This window comes from Colius striatus, chromosome 3 (genome assembly GCF_028858725.1).
Source record: "Colius striatus isolate bColStr4 chromosome 3, bColStr4.1.hap1, whole genome shotgun sequence".
Lineage (NCBI taxonomy): Eukaryota > Metazoa > Chordata > Aves > Coliiformes > Coliidae > Colius > Colius striatus.
Window position 1 is genome coordinate 36,707,431 of NC_084761.1, and position 24,962 is coordinate 36,732,392.

At 44.3% G+C, this 24,962-nt stretch overlaps 1 protein-coding gene across 1 annotated transcript; it reads left to right on the forward strand.

The window, feature by feature from the left end:
- The first annotated feature begins 8,029 nt into the window (after positions 1-8,029).
- On the forward strand, positions 8,030-23,187 carry PPM1K (protein phosphatase, Mg2+/Mn2+ dependent 1K). Its single transcript, XM_061991802.1, has 7 exons — positions 8,030-8,106; positions 11,394-11,908; positions 12,197-12,297; positions 19,659-19,824; positions 20,347-20,491; positions 21,500-21,634; positions 22,106-23,187. The coding sequence occupies exons 2-7, from the start codon at positions 11,469-11,471 to the stop codon at positions 22,235-22,237; spliced, it is 1,119 nt and encodes a 372-aa protein (XP_061847786.1). The 5' UTR covers positions 8,030-8,106; positions 11,394-11,468; the 3' UTR covers positions 22,238-23,187.
- The last annotated feature ends 1,775 nt before the right edge of the window (positions 23,188-24,962 follow it).

The following is a 24,962-nucleotide window of genomic DNA, read 5'->3' on the forward strand; positions in this document are numbered from 1 at the left end:
CCAACAGTGGCAAAGAAGGTGCCCTCACATTTCCACAAAGCTTGTTGTTAGCTGTACACAATATTGGCAATATATGGAGTCAGGTGATACACAGCAACCAGCTGGCTGCTCAGCCTTACACTGCTGATGGACCAATATCCACCTTAACAGCTAGCCCAGGACTTAATAGCTAGTCCAGTCTCTGCTGAGCTCATCACAACTGTTTATGTGGTCACTCTTGCAACACTCCCACTGATGCTAAGAAGTATTCTTAGCACTTTAGAGATAAGAAGCAGAGATAAAGTCATAACTATGAAGTGAGGACTCAGCCACAGGCTTGGGTTGTCTTGCTGAAAGAACTTAAGTTAATGCTTCACACCTCCAATATCCTAGAAAAAGAGATTGTCATTGCAGTAGAAATCAGTAAAAAGTGCAGTCTCTCATAAATATTCTCTAAGTGGTAGGCTCAGTTCTGCTTGTTCTCAGGCTCCTTGCTCCATCTACATACAGCTGTCTGCCCCTACCATTCTACTATCGCTGAACCCCAGGGATAACCATTGGACTAAACTAATCTGACAGAAGAAGTCAGCAGGTGCAAAATCACAGCAACTACATTGCATGCCAGATCCCCACTGCCTGTGATGGCCTCATACAGAGGCAGAAGGTAATTCCATTGCACATGGAATGCAGTGGTGTGTTGCTTACACACCATGACGCTCTCATGCCAAAACCAAGCAAAGATGACACACTGTTGAAGCATTTGTTTGGTGCTACACATGATTTTGAACATGTTCATCTTCCTGTAGACCCAATGCAGTCCACACTAAGTACATATGAGGATTCTCAGAAGTTTCTGTATGCTTTGGGCCAGACACTATAAGCTGATAGGTTCACATAAGCTTTCATGAAACCACTTACGTTATGAAACGACGCTGCAGGATTTCATTTTGCATGTGGGCCCTGTGCTTTTTCATTTTCCACAAATACCTATTTTAACTTGAATATTGACCCAGTTTTCATCTTACAGAAGAGGCATGAATTTTCTAATGCTGAATGCTTATTATCCTATTCATCCTATTTGCTTTTAAGATGAAGCAGTTACCCCTTCCATGTGAGCAGGCAGGGGTTGTATTAAAAACACCTAAGCAAAGATAGGGACAGCATCAATGGGACATAAAACCTGCTAGTTAGTACAGTAGTGCCACAGACTGGGTCACACATAATCTGACTTCCGCATCATTTCTACCTGCTAAAGTTTCCACTGATTTCTGCCTTCAAAACTACAAACAAAACAGTAGCAACTACTGTCAAAAAGCACTCTCCTTTTCTGTCTAAGATCTAGAAAAGCTTTTCTCTTGAGAGTTATGGAAACAAAAGCAGGGCTGACCAAGAAGATATTCCTATAGAGCAAGCTAACCAAAGAAACACGAGTATCAGAATACTCTCAAGAGGTGCTTGTTAGGGATTACCTCATTTTACAACCCCGTTTTCAAAGTCACTCAAAAAAGGCAACCACAGCCCTGCTTTGAAGGTCAACAGGTGTGGGCTATTTCAGACCAACAATGCAGCGACTGCCAGAGATGCAGGCACTGGCTGTCACTCTTCTGCCCTCTTGAATACCTGCCCCAATTTTAGCTCAGGCATAGGAGCCAAGGAAGCTGCCTGTCTCTCAAAGCAACACCCTGAATAAATCATTTAGGGGTCTCTTGGTAGGACTTGGCATTTCCCACTACACACAGAAAGCCAGACCTCCTGGGTGTCAGGGTAGAGAGAAAGAATTCACCATACTTAGCACCATAAGCAGCTTTTGCCTGCTATGCTACGTCTGGCCCTGTGCCCCTGGACAGTTTTAGAGAGAAGTCTCACATAGAGGCATTGCAGCACCCAAATCCTAAGGTAATAAAAGGCACAAACTGAGAAGGCGTCATGAAAAAATGACTCTGACACCTTCATACTCTACAGCAGCAGGAACAAGCTCTGATCTTCCAGCCAGAAGCCAAGTGAAGTCTGACCCCAAAGCCCCCAGTGATGCTGGGGCACCTGACCAGGCTCTCCCAGGGCTGATGACAAATGCCAGGCAAATGCCCTCCATTAGGATCACTGTTTAACTCATTTGCTCTGAGCAGCATTTGTTTTCTCTCAGGTCAGTTCTGCTAAAGTTGCTTTAAATCCCAGATATCCATTGCAAATAAGGAAGGCAATCCAAATCAGAGTAAATAAATAACTGTAAAGTTTTGGAGGAGACCAGAACATGTGTTGCTTTATATTCATGACACCTCCTGGATTCTCCACCATTAACCTTGCTAATGGCTTTACATTCCCGTTGATCATAAACACTGAATATGGGATCAGAGGATAAATCATGAAATGTCCCAGAGAAGAAAAAAGATAAACAGAAAGCCAGCTGTGTTAAGAGTTGCTTGATACCTCTTTAACAGGGAACCACTAGCACTAGCATTTTCTTGGGGGGGGAACTACCCCCCCCCACACACACACATTCTTTCAAGCTGCTGGAGGAGCAAGTAGCCAATGGCGAACGGAGCCGGCTCCACCGCCCCCTAGGGCGCCTATACACGCTCACCGCCGAGAGGTGCGGCCTCTGCCTGCCTGCAAAACAGCCTGGCGGGCTGTGAGCGCGGCTCAGCTTTCCTCCCCTGGCCCCTCCTCTGCGCTCCGGCACTGCCTTAAAGCCTGGCAGCGTCTTAAACAAGTGTCTTTAATATTGCGGAGCTGATCCAAACCCAGCACGATACTTAATAGCACCCGGTGATCTCTAGAGAAGAGTGGTTGCTAAGGAAACCGCTTAAAAGCTGGCTTTAAAATATTTGCCACGTATTCAAAAGCCAGAATCATTTCCTGTTGTTCAATTACAGCAGCTCTTCAAAGGTCATTAGGAATATTCTCTAATCGTTAAAATCAAAAGATGCTTGTAGTTCCTCCCAACAGGCAGACAACTGAGTTCTGACCTGACATATCTGCAAAACTGAAGTCATGTCACTGAAACAAAATCAGCCGTGCCACTGCACGGCTATTCCAGAGATCAGATTTGTCCACTACGTTTTTCTAATACAAAGTTACCATGTCTGACATCCCAACGGTCTGAAGGATCACTTCTACCTTAGGACTCTTCACAGTGGTTCAAATTCAAGGACAAATTCAACTTGCACAGGTAAAATGGTATAAACAGAGTCCCAAAGGCACAATGTGGAGGGGCAGGAACATGCTGTTCTAACATGTTTTTCCCTGCATTTAAGAGGTCAGATTCTTCATTAGGGGTGCAAAAAGCTCAGCAAAACCCTTTTCTCTGTTTCCAAATAAACTGCCTGATTACTCAAAAGCAATTTAAAATTTCAGGATAAACAAAACAACCATATTTTTTGTATTATTTTCAGAAAGCATGATGTATTTGGCCTGGCTGGGACATAGTTAGTTTTCCTCATAGTAGCTCTCATAATGCAGTGCTTTGTATTGGTAATCAAAGCCCTGTTGAAAATACATCAGTGTTTTGGCTACTGATGAGCAATGCTGGCCTGCTGAGGAGGGGAGTGACAGTTTAATACCTCTAAGCATGCTTTTGATCTGACCTTCTCAGAAAGGGAAGGTGTTTGGTGTTTACCTATAGGAGTTTATTTCCTGTCTTTACTGGGACAGGAACAAGCAATGTCATCTGGATTGAGAGGAATTGTGGCAACAGATGTGCAGCTGACTTGCTCTTTCCTCCTAGTAAGGACTGGTTTAGTGCCAGCAGTTTGATCTGGGAGCCCCTGTGAACCTGCTCAAGTTGCACCATAACCATCCCATTTCAGAATGCCTCCTGTCTCTGTGCAAGTCATAGGTCCCAAATAAGACTGAAATGTGACGAGTAAGATAACCAAAGGAAAAAAGACTATGGTATCTTAAAGTCTAAGCACACAAGGAATGTCACATCACCCATGAAACTATGTGTGAGTCTGAGAATTAAGCATTGCATGTTATTTGAACAGTGCCAAAAGTAACACAGTTTTACTTTTCTATTTCTTGTTTCTAATCAGAACACTTATTAGCTTTCTTAGTCACATTTCAATGATAACATTACTTATGCAAGTGCAATGCCTGGAAAGAATGCCAAAAAGCATGTTTCCCTGTAAGCAGGAAGCTGCTTCTCACCCCCACTCCAAGCAGCATGTGCAGTCCTTGGCAGCAAGGACAGGCATGGGCAGGCAAGCTGGGGATAAGGGTGACAGTGAGGCAGGCAGGGACCTCACTGACAGCCCCACCGCACCAAACAAGGGAAGTCAGGCCAGCTGATGACAGCAACAGGGGTCAGCCATGGTCCAAGGACCACAAAGTCTGACCATAGAGACAGGACAGGTTTGAGATCAAGCCAGGATCAAGTCACATCAGCCAGGGACGCCCAGGGGAGCAGGGAGGTATCCAGCAGGGTCATACCTACACAACAGTTCGGGCCACGGCCTAAGTTTAAATTCACCTGCTGAGCCAAGGGACAGGGGTCCTCAAAAAGGTTTCCCACAGCTCCTTTCTTAGCACACTTAGGGGCTGACAGCAGCCATGCATGTCTTTCTCACATTAGCTCACCTGGTTTTGAGGGGCTGTGTTTGAAAAGTGCCACAAAAAGGCATAGCTGTTGCCAATTATTTGAAAGTCAGTGTGTTAAGAGGATGGCTGCTTCCCTTCACCACCGCCATGGGATGTTTTCTGATCTCTCCTGATCTGGCACCAAACCTAGAAAGTACAGAGAGATAATTAGCTAGGAGTGTACCATAGGGAATACTTCTTTACTTATGAAGAACACATTGTGCTGGTGAGAAGAGCATGGTGTTCAGAAACAATCTGCTCTGCACTTCTGGCTTGTTCTGATATCTGTACACGGAGATTACAACAGACATTTCTTTTCCATCCACCCAAGAATCACAGCTGCTGTATGCTCAGTTACATGGCTGGGCAGAACAGCATGCTAACACACCAGCAGCCAACCTCCCCCTGCACCCTGTAGTTTGGTTTGTTTTCCAGTCACGAGACAGTTGGTTAAGGTTTTAGAATCCAAAGATGGAAGCACACAGGAAAGAAGGATGAATAAAAACAGCACAAGAAGTAGCAGGAGAAATAATCACAGAAAAATAGGTGCAAATTGTGAAAGAAAAGGAGAACAAAATCAAGCAGAAAGGATGACAGGGAGGGAAAGGTCAGGAACATGATGGAGAAGCAAAACCAGGCAGTAAGATAGAAAAGAGCAAAAAAATCTTGCAGGAGCAGAAATTCCTTATTAGGATAGGTGGAATATAGAAAACTTAGCTCATCCTTAAGGGGAAAAAAATGCAAGAGGAAAGTCGAAATTAATTGTTTGCAGTCAAAACCAAATGTTGCATTGTATAAGTTGCTGCCCTTCCCTTTTCTAAATTTTTTTGCCTCCCATCTTCCCAGTGCTGCCACCCTCAAAGTACCAAGTGCTGCACTGTAGCCTATCTCCACTATGCGCCCATCTATTCCCCCTATGGATCCTTTCTGTTATGCTCTGGCCTCAGCCTCAAGCCTGCTACCTTCTCACAAAGCTCTTTTTACACCCGCCTCCTCTTTCACCTGCCCCCTTAAATTCCTGCTGCCGCCTCGATAGCTGCCTCCCACTTACCTTCCAAAACCCTGTAAATATAAGAGTAGTTCCATGGCACATAAAGGCTTAGCATGAAACATTTATATTTTTTTTGTGCTGGATTTCACTGCAAACTATCAAAGTCTCCCAGCCCTTTTTCCTAGTATCACCCAGGTCCCAGCCACTCCTGGGAAGCCGTGGTTGGTGCCACTCTGTAAATGGTAACATCTGCTTTACAAAGTAACATGCTGTCTTCATTCTCGATACATGGCTATGCTAGTTTTCGTGCACTTCTGTCTGGATCACTGCTGCTCTTTGCCCAATGCCAGGAAGGCTGTTTTCCACAGACCATTGTTTTTCCTTTGTCTCACTGAGCACAAATGGGAACCAGAGAACAACTTGGAGTGACAGATGACAGCATTGCTATCCCTAGAAGGCTCACAGGGTCAAATTGCATTCTAAATGCTGATTGGGACACCACACTTCTCGAAACCAGAACAATATGATAGGTACTACCATGCTTACCTAACCCCTTCTTCTACAAGTAGGCCCATGTAGTGAGAGGTCTGAGGGGTTTTATTTGCTGCTTCTCTGGCCAAAAGCTGATAGATTTTGTATCTAAGGCACACTGTGCAGTGGCCACTAGGACTGCTTAGCTGTCCCCTACTGAATGCAGAAAGGAGACAGTTGACTTTGTTCAGAGAACAATAAAGATGATATTACAGTTGATGATAAATAGTGATGGTAGTTTTGACAGATTAAGGATGTTACCTAACTACAGCACTAGATACAGATATATAAGTACAGGTTTATAAGAAACTGTACTCATAGTCAGGAAGCAAAGGAACTTGGTTTCATTAAATGTTGGTGCCTTTGTGAAGTCTCTAGTTGGGGAAATCATCGATCTGTAAAGCTACCAATCTGGTATCACATTTCAAGGGTCTTTTTATAAGGTAATGTCAAAGTCAATCTCCAAAGAAAAAATGGAGAAGATAGTGCTCTTTAAAGAAAAAAAATCCAACCAAACCCCTCCAAACTTTCCTACCTCACAAATATGTGGAATGAACTTGACAGTGACCTTCTTAACTTTCTATGGTGTTGTGGTTTCGTCTCAGCCAGCGACAGAGCTCAATCACACCTCCCGTCACCTCTCCAGTAGGATGAGGAGGTGAACTGGAAACAAGTAAAACTCATGGGTTAAGATGAGAAGAGTTTGATAATCAAAATAAAAAAAAAAAAAACCCCAAAAAAACCAACAAAAAAAACCCAAACCCCAAAAAAACCTCAAGAAAGTGAAATAAAATGCAAGAAGGACAAGTGATGCACAATGCAATTGCTCACCATGCACTGACCAGTACTCAGCCAGCCCCCAAGCACTGATCCACCCCCTAGGCCAACTTCCCCCAGTTTCTATACTAGGCATGGCATCCTACAGTATGAAACAGTCCTATAGCCAGTTTGGGTCAGTTGTGTCCCCTCCTGACTTCTTGTGACACTCCAGCCTTCTGCTGGCAGGGCATGAGAAGCTGAAAAATCCTTGAGTTAGTATAAATACAACTTAGTAAAGACTTAAACCATCAGTGTGTTATCAACATTGTTCTCATACTAAATGCAAAACATAGGCCTCTACCAGCAACTAGGAAGAAAATTCTGTCCCAGATATACATAAACTACATCAGCTTACATTTTCCCCTTCAGATTCTGTTTACAAAGTACTCTCATCTCCAGTGGACAGCATGAGGTCAATGGGAAGGTGTGTTTCAAAGGCTTTTGTAATTAGAGTAATCCGATTTGCCAAATTGCATCAAAGGTCAGAGACCACATCAGTAGCACCGTGCCATGGAAATGATCTCTTTAAACAGCCATTTGGACACGGATCATTGAGGAGACAGACAGCAGGGTGGTTGGGATTTTTTTTTCAGAGAAACGGCCACCTTGGAGCAGCAGTTTAAATTGATTTCCTTTTTTTTTTTCCCCAGCACCACGAAAGCTGGTTTCTAAGGTACTCTCGAGAAGCCCGTGTGCGGCGGCTGCGGACGCGGCCTCCGCGGGGCCAGGCGACCCCCGCACCAGCCCGAACCCGGCATCGCGGCCAGGTCCATCCCACTCCGCCACCTCCTCCGGTCCCCAACAGCTGCAAGGGGGAGCGCGGAAGCGAGACAGGGCCGTGCGCGCTGGGAAGGCGCCGTACGTCGCGGAGACAGGCCCCGCCAAGCGCTGCCTCAGCAACCCCCCGCGCGCCCCCCCCCGCGGCCCCGGCGCCGGGCGGCTCTCGGCGGCCCCTCACGGCCAACGGCCCGACACGCGGCGGGCGGGGCGGGGGCGGTGGGGGAGGCTCGGCCGCCGCGGCGTTCGCTATTGGGGGTGCCGAGGGACAGGGCTCCGGCGGGACGGCCCCCGCCGCCGGACGATTGGGCCGGCGGGCTGCGGCGGGGCGGGGCCGGGGCCGGGGGAAAAGGCAGCGGGCGGCAGCGGGGCCCGCGTTTCAGCAGCTGGGGTCGGGGAGGCGCAGCGCTCGTACTTCTTGGGAGCCGCAGGAGGTAAGGGCCGCCGCGCCCCTGCACCGGTCCCCTAAGGCGACTCGGCGGTCGCGCTGACGTTTAGCGCCGGGACCTGGAGTGGGGGCGAGGGCGGTGCGGATCCAGGGCTGGGAAAGGATTGCTCGTTTCGGCGAGGACAGTGGGATGGGAGGCGGCTCCCGCGTACCCATACCGGTCCCCTCCCAGCGACAGGTGCAGCCTCGGCTGGAGAGGGTCGGCAGCGGGCAACAGCGGGCGGGAAGACAACAGACATTGTCGGTCTGCGGCGGAGCGGCCGCAGGGCTAGCGGGGGGTAGGGGGGACTTACCTCCCTTCCTCACTGCTCTGCCTTCCCTCCTTCTCCGGCTCTATGAGCAGCCTGGGGCTCTCCCGCTGCTGCCGAGCCTTTCACCGAAGCTGCCCATCCCTGTTCCGCAGCCGGGAGGAAAAGGCGGCTGCAGAGACGGCGGCGGAGACGTCTCTGCCGTCATGGAGAGGCATACTTTAAAGAACGGATCTGTGCTGGTTGCATCAGACTTCCCTCAGAGACTTCATCGCCCTGCCGAACAGCTGCACAGCTTCTGTGTACATAGGATGAACCCATCCTAGCTCAGTCAGTCGGTCGTGGACTAATTTGTGATAAGTAAATAGCAGCATAAACCTCTTTAAATTGCTGTTCTCCATGCAGTTTATTATCGAGGCAGGGGGGGAGATTATATTGTCACTTATTTTTTAAAAAATCCTTTCATGTAAGGCGTGCTTAATGTACAAAAACATGCAGTGCAGTCCCACAGCTGTGGGGTTTATAAAGCACGCAAGGCAAGTGCACTGCTATGTATTTGGAGTTTCAAATTCCTTTCTAAATACATTTCATCCTCTGGGGGAGCAGGCATGCATTCTCTTTCTTCCGGGTTTCTCTTTTTCTTTTTCTTTTTTTTTTTAACCTCTTGCAGTCTGGAAAATTTCCATCTGCCAAGAAGCAGCCAGCCTGTAAAAGCAGCAACCTGCATGTTGAACAGCAGCTCTATCTCTCACTTCATTGGCTTTAAGCATTGCATTGCCATGTCTCTCTGTAGGAACTGTTTCTGTAAGCTGTATGTGTACAGATTAACAGGATCAGATAGAGCACCTCAAAACAGATTTCCATCTACACCATCTTGGACTTTGGCTTTAACATCAGTGCCCCCTTTTCAATGCCTCAGTCTTGTTTTGCCCAGATAGGCTTGCCTTAGACAAACATATCAGTTAGGAAAGTACAGACTGTTGTATCTCCAACTGTGAAAGCAGAGCTATTACATCACAGAAACTAAATCTCAGTTTCCTACTCCTGACTTGCAGAGACACTTGAAAAGCAAAACCATCATTAGTATTTATACTTGCCTGGAAAAAGGCGCCTTTTGAGAATTGAGTTTGATAGGGAACAAGTGCATTAATTAGCTTGGGAATTTGGATTTATCCTCTGATCCATGCTGTGGTTACTGGGAAATCTAAATATAGCTAGCATCTCGTGTTCTGCTTTCAAGCTGACAGAAGTGAAAACAAGTGGGTTAACTGGCAGGCTTTCAATTTGGTTGTGCTGTGTTTCACAGCAGGAAGTTAACATGCTGTTGTGAGTCAGGAGCTAGAGAAAAGAAAAAGCCACTCATGAAAGAAAAATCAGTTTTAAAATACCAGTAAGTGTACTGAAATAGGGATGTCACATTGCTGTCACCCTATGATAAAATGGAAAATCATAAAATCCCAAGTGGTTGGTTCCAGTCATCAGGTGGCCCAGCCCACATTCATCTGATTCAACAACAATGATGCCTCACAGGTCTGGCTTTTTATCAAGGTGACAGATACTCTCTAAGTGCCAAGTAAAGAAACCTTTCTTCATCTAAGAATTGCATGAAAGATGAAGCAAGAGCACCTAAAGTAATGTACTGTGAACCACGGGTTTGATGAGGGCCTCCAGAAAGTTCATGTCACAGCTTTTTTTTCTGCTGAAGCAACCACTTACTAAGTTACTATTCCCCATGTGGTTTGGTTTTTTTATCTGCAAGCCCCTAGATTTTGTCTAGTAATTTAGAAAAGTAATTTTAACAAATATTTCAGATCTACAGATGTAATTGTGTTGGGCATGGGGAAAGTAAAAGAAGGCACTCCAGCCCAGAATTACAGCATCTCTGGGGTATGAGTGTTGCTCTTTGCTGCTTGATTATGTCAGTCCACCCTGCCATCTATTTTTTTTTTCTTTTTGATATTCACCATGACCCCACATTTTCAGTCCCTTTATTATGTCATATAATACCTTTTGCTCATAATTTTGCTCTCAGCAAACTTGAAGTAGTTAAGTTAGAAATAGTTCACTTAAAATTTAGTGTGGTTAATTACAGTGATCTGATGGTCCAGTTCAAATTACTCGGGTGCAACAAGATGGACTTAGTGCAAACTGTATTCTAGCCTGTTGGAGTTTCATCAGGTTGGGTGTTCCTCTACGAAAGGTTAAATAAGCCAATCTTTCTGTGTTTTTCAGCATGCTAAATAAATAATTGTTAGGGAATTTTTATCTGTGCTGTGCCAAGTGGCATGTTTAATTTATCTTGGCTGGAAAAGAGATCTGAGAAGCCGGTAGAAGGTCTTACTTGCCTGTGTTAGTCAAGGAAGCCCATCTCAGGGTTAGGTGGAAGACAGAAGAGCAGACAGAAGAGCAGAGAACTGTGTGGTACTTTTTTGGAGTGAAGTTTTGTGTGTCCCTGGGTACACTCTTAGTGCTCATTCCTAGACAGCTTAACAAAACCACAATTCACTTCACAAGTCTGTGTTGAAAAGTATTGTTCAAGTCCTCAATAAATGTGACAGAATTTAATATTGTACAGGTGAAAAAACTTTAAGCAAATATATTTGCTCTGCCCTTCCCCCCAGGAGCCACTGTGCAGATGTTTCAGCAATTGTTTTAAGAGCATGCACGATAAGCTCATTTTCACCACTGTATCATATGTTTTCACGTATTCACATTTTAGCTGACATGGAGCAGAGTCATTACCACTCTGATTTGCTCCATCACAACCTCTGCAACGTTTGAAAGTTCAGGATATCATTATGCAGGTGGGCAGCAGAAATGCCTTACCTTGGTTTGTCTGCAGCACTCTGATTAGATGTGGGCTGCTGTGTGTAGGATTGTTTCTCGGTGAGTCACGCAGAGCTGCTCTCTGGTTTCTTCTGGGCAGTGCTGTGCTACGCGTGATTAGTGGACTCCGAGGGTGACATTGTTTCCTGAGTGATGTAACTGAAAATTCCTCTTCCTGTGCTTCTTGTTTCCTGGTCAGTTTTTCTCCTTGTTCTCAAGGACGTTCCAGCAGCTGCATATCTTTTATTCCTGTGAATCTCTGCGAAGACAAGTTATGTCAACAGCTACTTTAATTAATTTGGTACGAAACGGAGGGTATCAAGTCAGAAGGAGAGCTGTGCTGACGTCCCGCCTCCTGCAAGACGAGAAGCGTCCCACGGCTGCCTGCTACAGCTCCACCTCTGAGCGCAGAGCTTCCCGCTTTGACCCAGATGGCAGCGGGCGGCCAACCACATGGGACACCTTTGGCATCTGGGACAATCGCATTGACGAGCCCATTCTCCTTCCACCCAGCATCAAGTATGGGAAGCCAATTCCAAAAGTCAGCCTGGCCAACGTGGGCTGCGCGAGCCATATCGGGAAGCGCAAGGAGAATGAGGACCGGTTTGATTATGCTCAGCTGACAGAGGATGTCCTGTACTTTGCAGTGTATGATGGACATGGTGGGGCAGCAGCAGCAGACTTCTGTGCTAAGAACATGGAAAAATCTATTAAGTAAGTGTGCATTGAGTGACTGTGTGTCAAATGGATTACAGTAGTGATTCCTCCCTTTGCACTGAAAGGAAACCAGCAGGTCACCCACTGTCGCTAATCCTCCTAGGTTAAATGTAGACGATTATGCTCCCAATGCATGCAGGTCATTAGCGAAATCATGTTACCTTTTCACTGAAATCCGGTGTTATTCAGTACATTCAGGAGATAAGGCTATGGAAGAGACTGATCAAGACATATATATCTTGGAAGGAAGTCTAATTGTTTGTTTATTTGCTTGCTCGTTTCCAGAGAATTTCTTGCTGAGGAGGAGAACTTGGAAAATGTTTTGAACAAAGCTTTTCTAGAAATAAACAAAGAATATGAAAATCATGCTCATCTGTCTGCTGATGGTAGGTAAAAAAATATTCTACTTGTACAGATGTGGAGAATAAGATTTTTCTTATTTGCTCACTAGTTTTGTAAGTGAAATGTCCAGAAAAATGCTTGAAAACAATTTTACTTAACGTAGGATTTTTCTCTGATGAAGTAATGGTAATGAAACAATTATGCTTTACCACCTTAAAATAAAAATGTTCTTAAAACATTTACTGGGGGAGTTATTAACCTGAACATTAGCCCAATCATAAATTTATTTCTCTTAATGTGATTCTGCCAAGGAAAATGTTGCTCAGATTTGCAAAGAGTGATTGAGATTTGCAAGGAGCATTACTGTGCAAGAAATCTGGAGTGGGTATTTGGTTTGAGTGTTTTTTCTTGGGGTTTTGAGCTGTTTTTTTGTTTGTTTTTTGATTTTTAAAAGCTGTTATTCTGCTGGGTTAAAAGCAAGAGTATCAAAAATTTCCCATTTCTAATTTGGCTGCTGCACCTGAGGAGGAATGTAAACCAAAATTAATACAATTGATATTGCTTCTGCACTAACAGAATCACAGGAGTAGCTGAAAGGGAAAAAAATCAGCGAAGAGGAAAACAAGGTTGGCTGTGGTAAGGCTGTGGTGAAGCTGGCACCAGCCCTTTTAGACTCCATAGTTCTGGCTTTTAATCAAGTTCTTATATATGTGTCTAGATACTAAGTGCATCTGAAGTTCCAGTTCCAGCAACTTGGAAAGGTAGATAGAGGTCCCCATCCCATTTCTGTCACAGGAGTTTCCTCAGCTATGAGATACAATTTCAAGAGTCACTTTAGCTAGTCTTAAAAACAGACCCCCAAAACACAATTGGAAAAAAAAAAAAACAACCCACAACAACAAAACCTGGCAACAACAACAAAAAAACCCCATCAAAAGTCTGTCCTAGTCCTGGTGCAGATGCTTTCAAAATGACTGAGGTCATTTCAGAAGAACAGAAGCTGTAAAAATTTTCTCTCTGAGAAAGATTTGAAAGCAACAAGCCCTCTGGGGACTAAAGTCATACTGTATTCTTAAGCTACTTTTCTTAAGCAATGAATGAATATAATCAAGTAACAGAGTGGCTTCCTTCACTTTAACTGCTAGATGAATCTAGGTAGGCTCAAATGTTTCCTGGCAGGGCAGGTAGCTTGACTGTTGCAGCCCTGTGAGGGATAAACACTTTTCTTCTTACCCGGTACTTGCTAAGGTATCAAGGGTATCAGGAAAAAAAGTCTTTAGTCCTGAAATGCAAGCCCTTAAAAAGGAGGATTAAATCTATGAAGCTCATTTCCCCTTAAAAAAAAAAAAAAAATGGTAAAAAAAGTCCAGAGTCACTTTTGACCTACTTTTTACCTATGGGGTGAGTTGTAACTGAGCTCATGAGACACATCAGTGGAGCAAATGTAGTTTTTTATCCAAAAGTCTCCTGGTAAATATATTTTCTTAAAAACTTAAATTCAAGAAGGCATCTGAATATAGGCTTGTGTGCTTCCCTGGATCAGGACCACTCATTTTCACTAACATCTGTTACATCAGTCCCACTCCCTGCCCCTTTGTTAGAAGAACAGCTCTTGATTTGGCTTATTGAAATGATCTGTTAAGTGGCAGAGCAGCTCCTTGAGGGAGAAGGATTAGGAACTGTACTTGATATATGATTCTGTTATGATGAAAATGATTTGATTATAGCATTTTGTACGATAGACTTATGGGACTGGATAACAACAATATTTGACAGACAAGCTGTGCAGCAAACTGAGCATTTTGGAACTGCTTACAGGATTTTTTTTTCTTACCATTTAACTAACTGGTGCTGTTTAAGGAAACATAATGCAAATGCCAGCAAATCTATGTAACAGTTACCAAGATACGAGACAAACTCACTTCATTAAAAAAGGTCAAGCAAAATAGAGGGCAAAAGTGTCAACATCCACAGGGGCCACACTCTGGCAAGCACTCTGTTTCTCAGGTAGGCTGAGCAGCTATAAGCTTTTGCAGGAGCCGGTGGGATCTAAAAGTGCTCAGTGCTCTTGACTGCTTAGTTGCCCAGTTGAGAATGAAGCTATAATGCAAAGAATGGAGTAACAGGATGCAAAGACAGGTGTGAATTTCTGAACAAATTAAACTTTTTGCATATCTATTGTTATAACTCAATACTATGTTGACTGCTTGGTGTGGATATTTTTGTTGTTAATGCTGTTTTGAAAGTTACATAAAATGTCAATCCTTGGCACGTATCCTTGTTAGAAGCCTACTGCCAAACTGATTCAGTTTGCCAGCAAAATTTCCAAACAATTGTGGCTATTCTAGATGTGACAAGTCAAGACTGTTGCTAAATTATCTTGAAAATGGTGGCCAGTTGTGTGACACAGGCTATCCGGGGTATGCTGGATGCTCCCCAGGCTTGATCTCCTTTTAAAACCTGGCTATGTCTGACAAAGTGAAAAATAATAGCTTTGTCTTGTTCCAGTAGATTGCCCTGCCAGGATTCACTCCTTTCACACAGGGTTTCACTCCTGTATCTGCAAAAAGACCAATGTATATTCAGAATGTCCAGGTCTTCACTAACACACAACCAGCTTTAAAAGTTTATGCTGGGATGTTTGGAGCAACATATGTCATGGGTTAAATCCCTGTAGTCAAAACTGTATGGATAGTGTTTGAAGCATTGTTTATGGTAGTATTTAAAAGATAAAACTCTCACACAGTGGCACAAATTTAAAGGAATAGAGATGTGCCTTGTGGAGCTATGTCTTCAAGGGCATAATCCTTTGTAGGTCACTTTACAACTACAGAATATTTGAAATTATAGATGAAAAATAGACAGCATGATAGTTTCTGAGAGCTTGCATGGAAAAAAAAAAGTATATGCATGTGTTCCAGGTACTGCTACTGTGTCTGGATTGCTGTTCACTAGTGCTGTTGGAGTGTTCTACTGGCCTGCTGGAGACTGCTCCAGTGTCTCCTGACAGTCATCTGTACCTGTTGTTGCACACAAAAGCTTAAAAAACCATGTAGGCAGATCTGGGATAATCTGTCCTCCACCTAAATAATTTCTAATCATTAACAGCTTAGAGTTATGCCTGAACTCTGAAACATGGTGTTTAATACTGTTTTAAAAATGCATTTTCTTTCATTTCCATGCATTTCAATATATCCAGTCACTCTTAAATCACTGCTAAACTTAGCTATAGCGTGCAGTAAAGGAAGCTCACATCCAACAAGTATGTCAGTATTATAAATACATGAGCCAACTGTTAGACAGATTTTTCTGATATTTTTGACCCACCATAAAATCTGAAAATTAAAGGCTGAATAGCTTTGCTCAGCAAGGATGAATCCCGTGCTTGAGGAAATTTGACCATCTCCCTAGAGAAATACAAGACAAATCCTCTCCTGGCCTAGTGCAGTCCTACAAGCTACTGCTACTGTTCACTGCTCTCCACTACTCAGAGGAAACAACAGGGAGTCTTTCCATCGACCTTTACATTCAGGGCATCCAACTCTAATTACATTGGCCACTCACTTCTGGAATAGCCATCTTATTAAAACATAGCCAAGTGTTAACTGATGTATCTATGTTTTAAAGGCTCTCCTAGAATCTTCTTATGCTGAGCAAACTGCAAAAGTTATTTAAAAATAAGTACATTTTAAAAGTAATGAGTTTTAGTTTTTTCTAAGTTACCATTCAAACATGTTTTTTATTTCTTTGAATATGTTAACCTGCAACACTGAGGAAAAAAAGAGAGCTGCAGAAACTGGACTTATATATTTCGTAAATCCATCAACATTACGAAGGCAGCCTTTTTCTCTAAGGGCCCTGATTATTAGCTAATCAAGTTAGAAGATACTAATTACAATATTTAAGGGGTGTTTACTTTGCGTATTTTCCCAGGGTCAGAATGATTTGTGTAAGTCTATTCATTGCTTTGAAGCCATTTGAGTTGGCACTGGTTTGAACTCCCCATTTTTATGTTATGTATAACATATCTCTCATATATATATATATATATATATATATATATATATATATAAAACAAATACATTACCTTGAGGAAACAGATGGGGCCATATTCTGAACTGAAGCTGTTCTTCCGAGTGGGCCACTCTCAATACACGAGACCTCTGGCCCTCTAGCCTTGATAAAATCCTTTGGGTGATTTGATGGTTGGTTACTTGCCTCCACAGGAAGAAAACCAAAAAATTGTTACTTCTGTTTTAACTGAGTTTAAACTAGTTTTGTCACGCAAATGCTATTGAGAAGGTGAGAATGGTGACAATTCCCTAGAAATACCATGGCTGATTTATCTGTGGCCACAGATGCATGTGTAAGCCTCAAGTGCTTCCTATATGGCCTGCAGAATTTAGTTCAGGCAAATACAGGAGTGACAGCTTTCCCTTTTCTGCAGCCCTTATTCTTTCATCTCCAGTGTTGCAGGTTTATTTTGTTTGAACAAAGTCCCTGGGTGAATTTCCTATTTGCTTCTGTGTGCGTGTTATTTGTGGCAGACACTGTACCTGGTCAGCAGCTCTAGAACTGGAGGCCCTGGACACTATATGCTGGGCTTCAGTGGAAAGAGAGATCTGCTTAATTTTGTCCCAGGTGAAGGAGTCCAGCGGTTCCTAGCCTGGACTACTGGAAGGTTCCCACATCCTCTTTGTTACATTAGTTGAGATGACTTGCAGTAGAAGTTGTCCAGTGAGTGTTAAGAACCTATTGAAAGATCTTAGTTTTATAGTGATATTTATTGTTAGGAAAACCAAATAAACTCTTTAATTTTAAAACCAATGTATATGCTGATGCAATATATTTTGATGTTATTAAGTAACCTAGCAGCAGGTGTAGTAAAGCATTAGAAATGTTATCCCATCATCATTCCTGTGTTTTTGAGCTGTGCTAGAAATCATATCATGCTTGTAGTCTGGCTACACCCCTATCCAGATCATGAACTGGTTCCAAGGTAGAGTGTGAGTAGCAATAATTTTTCTAGGGGTGCTATTTAACTAAGAAATGTGGATAAAGCTCAAGTCACCATTACCTCAACTCTGAACAATATTGTGACTTGTTCTTAGTACCATCTCTTGATTTTGTGACAGCAACACTTTTCTTTGAGAGTTTGCCCTTGGAAGGTGCAGATTCACCTGAATGTCCCAATGTTTCCAGTCATTTATGAATTAAAGACTATGGGTCTTAACTTCTTCCAAAACCACTTATGTTTGTCAGCATAGTTCCAAAACCAAGGAATGAAATGGGAGAGTAGCAGCAGTTCTATGTTAATTTTAACATCTAAATAAAATGTAGTTGCTGTGAAATAAAAAGGTAGCTTTACATAGGTTTTGCATTTCACTTCTTTTAACTGTTGACTAAAACAGGTATTTTACTGGCTCTACTAAAATTTCTAATCACATTGGTACATATTAGCACTTTTGTAATGTGCCCCAAAGTGAGCCTGCAGTGGACAAGTCCTTGCTTCAAATTAGGAACAGACTAAGTAGTTTTGAGTATTGTAGCCTGCATGGCAGCCATAACGTAGCTCAAGGTTTGACCTTGGTCAGCATGGTTGATGTTCACAATTGACATGTTGGTTAAGTATATGGCTAAACCAAGTCCTCACTGCAGTAATAATACCTGTTTTAAATAATAACACAAGCTTAGAATGTTTTGCGAGGGTTTGTTTTTTTGTTTTGGATTCATCAATGCACTGCTCTTGCTGCACAACAAGGCTCAATGCATCATTCAGGGCTTTGTCCACTTCAGTTTACTGTTTTACTCCCGGAGTGCTGAGGCCTCACAGGCCTGGGGGAAGTGGTGCCAGGATCCCAGAGCACTTGCTGTCCTGCTGTGTGCCGCCATTTGCCAACAGCCAGTCAGAGGTGGTGCTGGCTGGCGTTCCTTGGGCTCAAACGCTGTCCTGACCTGCCACAGATTCACCTCCCCTCTGCAGGGTCAGGGCTGCCGGGCCAGAGGTAGGAGGGCATGTAGTTGTAGCAGAGCTCTGCAGAAGCAGCAGTGGGTTAGTCATAAGAAAACAGAAATATTAACTGGGGAGTCTCATTCCTAAATTAGTCCCTCTTGAATTGGCTTGCTTTTAAACCCTGGAAAAAATGGAAAATCCCAGAATGCGGGAGACCTACGGGGGGGCCTTTCAAGGGGATCTGCATTGGCTGTGAATGCAAATGTGTTCCAGGCAATAGCTTATCCTGGCCGGACATTTTACTGTAATAGCTCAAGTCATCAGATGTTACTGCTTTCCAAGCACCTCTCACTGGGCTATCTTTGCACAATTTGCAGGAAGGGAAGACACACACTGTAAAATTGGACTGCTCCTTTCTAAAAGCAAACAAAAAAAAAAAGAAAGCTGGACAGCTTAGAAAAAAACTGTCTCGTTCACTGCAGACAAAACTGCAGCGCTGTCCTGATAGAGGCAGACTCACATTTCTCCTTTCTGAGCACATTTTTTTTATCCAGAGCACTGTAGAAATTTAAGTGAAATTAACTTAAATTCACTTGCACCACTTAATCCAACCAGATCCCTGAACACAATCAGCTCAGCTCACTCCCTTACCCTGTAACAGGAGGAAGATAGCATGAGGCCTCTGTTTTGCCCTCTTGGCAGTCTCCGCACCCCCCTTTCAAGTGATCCTACCACTGTCCAGGGCAGACTGCCTAGAGAGCCACTGCCAGCTGACTGCATCTGTTTGCAGGCACAAGGCAGAATCCAGCTTCACCTGTGCACTGGAACTTCCAGCAAATTGACAGGGCCTGAAGGGAGCAGTGTCGCTTTCCGAAAAAAGCCAGTGGCCTGCTGGCTGAACCTTTCCTATCTTGACAAGGCTGAGGGAAGCAGAGAAGACTGTAACAACTCTGACAGCAACAGGAGGGTACCAGAGGCTGATGTAAAGGAGTGATCTAGTATTTCTGTCCTGTGAACTACATCTTATTACTCCACTGCCGACTTCACTGCCGAACAGATTAGCTTTATGGGAGCCCACCCTGTGCCCAGGGGTAAGAACAATAACCCTTTAACTTTGAGATGAGCTAATGGGACAGAAAAACTACAAAGCTGAAAGGAAGCCCCTGTACCTTGTACCACTTTTATTTCACTTGCCCTCTTTGCATGGAGCCATGTTATTGCACAGAAATACTTATCCATTCCTCTTGCTGTCTCTCCCCCCAGTCCTACATGCATGCATGTTTGCTGTAGGGTGTTTTTTATGTGTAGATTTAGTTTAAATTTAAAACTAGTTACTTACTGGTAAAGAAGAACTCAAGTTTTCAATTTTACCAATTGTAACTGTTACTGTTGTAAATGGTCTCATGCTTTGAGGCAGTGCTAAAAGCTCTCTCTTTGATATGACATTTATAGCAACTCTGATGAACTCTGGGACCACTGCAACAGTGGCTCTGCTCCGAGATGGTATTGAACTGGTTGTGGCAAGCGTGGGAGACAGTCGTGCTCTGCTGTGTCGAAAGGGAAAGGCCATGAAACTCACCATTGACCATACTCCGGAAAGGAAGGAGGAGAAGGAAAGGTACCTGTCGGCTGATGACACAGCTTCCCAGGGCACAGCCTTGGTCAGGATGTGCTTGTGTTCTGCTGCTGGGTTGGGCACGGATGAAAGCAGAGTTGAATTCAACACCCCAAAACCACCTCTGAGCTGACAGAAAGCAGCATAGCTCCCATTAATTCTTTTGGTTCCTGTGAGAGGACTGGGGATGTGGAAAGCCCTGCATGAGCATAGACTGGGCAGTAAGAACAGCACAGCTAAGGTTCAGTACAGACCTGTGACCAGACTGTTCAGACTTGTGCGAGACTGATGAGTTAATTTCTTCAGGTCTTGGCTTGATGGTTCCCAGGTCAAGACTCAGCCCACTAAGCCATACCTCTTCCAGGCTGCCCTTCAAACAGCAAAAGCCAACCCTCAATCCCCCACCTTAGGTCATGCGTACCTCATGCCGTGTCCGTAGCTAGTGACAGAAATTGCAGGTATAGGCGGGGACAGTGGTGGGAAGCAGTAACTCATCTTCGCCTTTTCTTTTGTGCCTCTGGACAGGATTAGGAAGAGCGGTGGCTTCGTTACCTGGAACAGTTTGGGACAACCTCATGTGAATGGTAGACTTGCAATGACACGGAGCATAGGAGATTTGGATCTTAAAAACAGTGGTGTGATAGCCCAGCCAGAAACAAAAAGGGTTCAGGTAAAAGAAGGCCTGGTTAACAGGGACAGCAACATTCGGACTCAGGGCCGTCATAGGAATTTGATGCAGGTGGTGGTATTGGTTTTTATTTGTGGTGAAGTAACTAGAGACCAATTCCAATGAAGTAATTTCAGATTAACACTACCAGGACAGAAAAGAATCTGACCCTGATACTATATTCAGACAGATCAACTCCTCAGTCTCATTACTCACAGTATAATATAGGCTGAGGGAAGAAAGATAGCACATGATATCCATTACTGACATACAAAGGTGTTGGTCTGTTTGGGGACTGTGATCAGATGAATAATTTCAAGATTAATGCTGGTAGAAAACCATTACTGAGAACTAGGTGGGATATGGGTGAGCTGTCATCAAAACCAGTAGAATATGTAGAAGTTTGCCCACTTGGGAGGAATGAAGGAGGAAAGGGCAGTTGCATGATTCTTACCATAGGTCTGTAGTTGTCTGGAAAACAAATTAACCACCCAGAAGATACTCAGCACAGTATTGCCTTCGCTTTTTCAGGAAGGTCTCCTCTCAGCTCATATTCTGTTTGTTACTTTTCCCCAGTACACCTCCCAGGGCCTGAGGAACTCATATTCAGTTGGTCCTAATTAACCACTAGGCCTGAAGGGTTTAGGCAGATGAGAGTAGTGCTATTATCATGTCTTCTTTGAAATCTTCAGTTTAAGGAAACATTTTGTTTGCTGGGTAATGTACAAATCTGGTCTTTTGTCTGCTTCAGAGGGCTGCTTCCTAGAACTGGAAGCACCTTAAGATGCTCCCCTCCAGTACTGGGAATGCAGTCGGTAGGGCTGATGGGTATGCTTAAAGATTCAAGGGGCAGCCTTTGGCGAGCTGAGGGTCTGGGGATTCCACTTAGTCTTTGCACAGAAAGCTGGAGAGCACACAGCATCCACAGAAAAAGTGCTTTGCACAGGGTAGAAAAAAAAGCGCAGTTAATTGCCTCACAGAACTCGTGCATACTGTGTGCCTTTATTGCAGCTGCACCATGCACATGACAGCTTCCTGGTCCTTACTACAGACGGTATTAACTTCATGGTGAACAGCCAAGAGATCTGTGACTTCATTAACCAGTGCCATGATCCTGCTGAAGCTGCCCACATTGTTACTGAGCAGGTAACGCCAGGGCTTCTCTTGGCACCAAATGCTGCTTGCTGGTTTTTCTTTGGTTTGGTGTTGAAAAAAAAAAGAAGTATGCAACCACACACTCCAATTGCACTGCGTTGGTTGAGACGTTCACTAGTCCTGACAGCTGATCTTTTCCTTACCCTGGGTCTTGCCACTTCCTTGCCAGGCATTGTTTCAATTAACTTGCCTAGCTGGCAATCCACTGGAACTGCATGGGACCATAACTGCAGTTGAGCTCTGTGCTGGGAATGTCAGCAGCAGAGGCAGAAATGACCAGTTTCTCACCAGGGTTCCGGATGGCAGCACATCCCATGGAAAGCTCTGGGGCACACCAGAATGCAACATCAGGGCTGGGAAGTGGCAAGAATGTTCTGGGGCTCGGGACATGCTGTCCCAAGTTCCATCTTGTTGCCTTTTCCAAACAAGGTGGTGATGCTGACAATGCTTTTCTTCTCTCAGGCGATGCAATTTGGCACTGAAGACAACAGCACAGTTGTCATAGTGCCATTTGGAGCATGGGGAAAGTACAAAAACGGTGAGATCAACTTCTCCTTCAGCCGCAGTTTTGCTTCCAGCGGGAGATGGGCATGAAGACTTGCCACAGCTGTCTTTTCCTGCCATAATCTGGACACAGTGTGCTAGAGGAGAACATATCCATCTGTTCATAGATTGACTGTCTTATCCATCTCTTCTGTTCCCAGTGTTATAGAAGATGCCACTGCTCACTTGGTGCATAGTGCTCCATTGTTGCTTATGGCTGATGGCATTGTACTGTGTTTATTCCAGTCAGCATGGAGGCAGCTATTTCTTTGGGTTTGTAGTCCCAGCAGCTCTGCACCTCACTTTGCTCACATAGACAAGGCTCTGGGCTTTCACCTAAGGCTGCAGGTGTTGCACAATTGTTTCATACCTACTTGTATTACCCAGGGCCCTTAGTTACCTGGCAGCTGTGTAAGTCTGAGTCTCTGAGCCACATGCTGCTTCTTTGTACGTTAATACATGGGGGAACAAGCGCACGGTGTACATAGGTAGACAAAAAGCGGGTTTGTTGTCTTCCTCTGCTGTGCAAACATCCGAAATTCCCCTGTGCTTCAGGAGAAGCGGATGAAAAATAAGGGAGAAGTTTCAGAAGTGTTTAGGTTCTGATGCCAGTGGCATTTGATGTAGCTGAACAACCTTGTGAGACAGTGCTGCTCTGCAGGGCTCAGTGCCAACATCCATGATCCTCTGGCTCCAAGGAGGTGGAGCAGGCTGGAGCCATGTGCCATTGGACAGATGGGAACGTTTCTGCATTGGGTCCAAAGCCTGTACTCTGTGGACCAGGCAGCAGCCCCTTGCACTGTCTTCTCTTTGGTGTGACAGGAGCACAGAGGAGGAAAAAAAGCTGCACTTTCCTGATATCCAGAGACTCTAATCAACTTGAATTTCCTTTTTTCTTTGTATCTTTAAAAGAGAACCAGCTAATTCAAAGAGTGTACTAATCAAGATTCTTTGCATATGTGAGATGGGAAAGCTTATTATTTCATAAATATATGAGGAATGATTTCCCTGCCCTTTGCTGAAGGTTTGTTTCAGTTAGTTATAATCTGTGTCTCTTCATGGTATACAGGGAGCTCTAAAATTCCCAAAGCAAGCAAGCGAGAGAAAGGATAGAGTATTGTAATGAAGTAAGGTAATTTTTACAATTTGTGGGTATTGTTTCTAGTTGGTGTCAGATATTCAGACACCAGAAGGAAGTTCTATACTTCAAGGAAATGTTTCTACTTTCCCCTTCTGGAGTGCAGTGAGGCATGAGGGGCCCCAAGCACCGAGCCAGCTCCTGCCGCTGTTGTGGCATGAACTACAGATGACATGTTGGCGGCAAGTGGAGATGTGTCCTAGCATACCTCCATCAGGCCTCCTTCCTTCTCCACTCCACATTGGGTGTGCAGCTTCCCTGGCCTCTGAGTCACCCCAGTGCAATGAAATCCAGGCAGGGAAGGACCGGGCCCTTCTCAGGCTTACCAGAATAGTTTTTCATTCTGTGGATGTTTCCAACAGCACAGATACAAAACTAGACAAAATGAAACAAGTGAAATAGAAGTTCCCTGATGCTAAATCACCTTGCAATAAGGAAAAATATTTCTTAGATGCCTAGCCTGGTTCTCGTTTTCCAGTGTGAAGGGCGCACCTTCATTACTTTTATCTCTTGTAGCCCAGGGTTACCCCATAGGCAGTCATTCCTGTGTTTTTCCTTGCCTCTGATCAAAGGCTGGGCAGCAGCACCCAGCAGAGCACAGTGTTGTACTGACAGCATCAAGTACTAGATGTTTGGAGAGAATGCTGGTTTAGTCCCATCACTGGGTGAATTACATGCTGCATGTAGCACGTACATTTGGTTATAAGCGTGAAGAGCCTGTGAGTCGGTGTATGTGAACCTCCCTGGTATTGGATGTTCTTGTCCAGGCCTCTGTAATGTAAACCATCACTGGTTTACAATAATAACCCTTTCCTTTTCCTCGGGGTTACATGCAGTCTTCACCTGCTGGTCATGGTCTTGGACTCAGCCTTGCTTACCTGAGGCAGAGGGGCACTTGTTTGCAGTGAGAGCGGGTTCTCAGCCTGCAGCAAGTTTGAAGATTCCCACAATCTATTTGTGTGAAAACCAGCAAAACGCAGCCTCTCCTGAGCACCTGAGGAGAGGCTACATGTGACAGATGTCAGGAACATGGTTATCATCACTTTTTGCTGCAGTGTGAACAGCAGACAGCCTTTCTTCCTGCCAAAGAAGTGAGTTGCTAAAACAGCACATCTGATAGTTCCTAGCAAAGGGTTAACCACAGCAGTCTTGCCCTGTGCACAGGGAAAAGTCAAGCTCTGGAGAAGGAGCTGCTGTGGGGGTGGCTTTGGTATCTGATGTCAGACAGGCTTGAGCTGCTCCAGCCCTGCTGCAGGGATTTGGACAAGCTCCAGCCACACTGCCCTGTTCCAAATGCTGCTGGTTTCTGTTTGCCCAGCTAGCAATCTTCCCAGACAGAAGATACCAAGGGCATTGAAGGTGTTTTGCCAAGCTGAACACAGGGTATTAAATACAGGCTGCTAATGAAAACCACTGCAAATGGAGAGTAGGTGTTCAGGAATGACCTGGCAGAAGTTAAGAGTACATTGACCCAGATCTAACATGAAAGGACAGTTTTTCCTTCTCCTTGGAGGTTTTGGGGCAATTTTTGTTTTGTCCCTATCCAGTTGCCTGATTGCATAGAGAACTTGTAACTTGGTTTATTTCTTCTAAACTAGTGGTTATCTCCTCAGAGGAAGGATCCATCCCTACCTTGTT

Coding starts and splice junctions, on each gene's coding strand:
- PPM1K (XM_061991802.1), top strand. CDS start 11,469: ATGTCAACAGCTACTTTAATTAATTTGGTACGAAACGGAGGGTATCAA. Junction 19,825..20,346: donor AGGAAGGAGGAGAAGGAAAG/GTACCTGTCGGC, acceptor GCCTCTGGACAG/GATTAGGAAGAGCGGTGGCT. Junction 20,492..21,499: donor CAGAAACAAAAAGGGTTCAG/GTAAAAGAAGGC, acceptor CCTTTATTGCAG/CTGCACCATGCACATGACAG.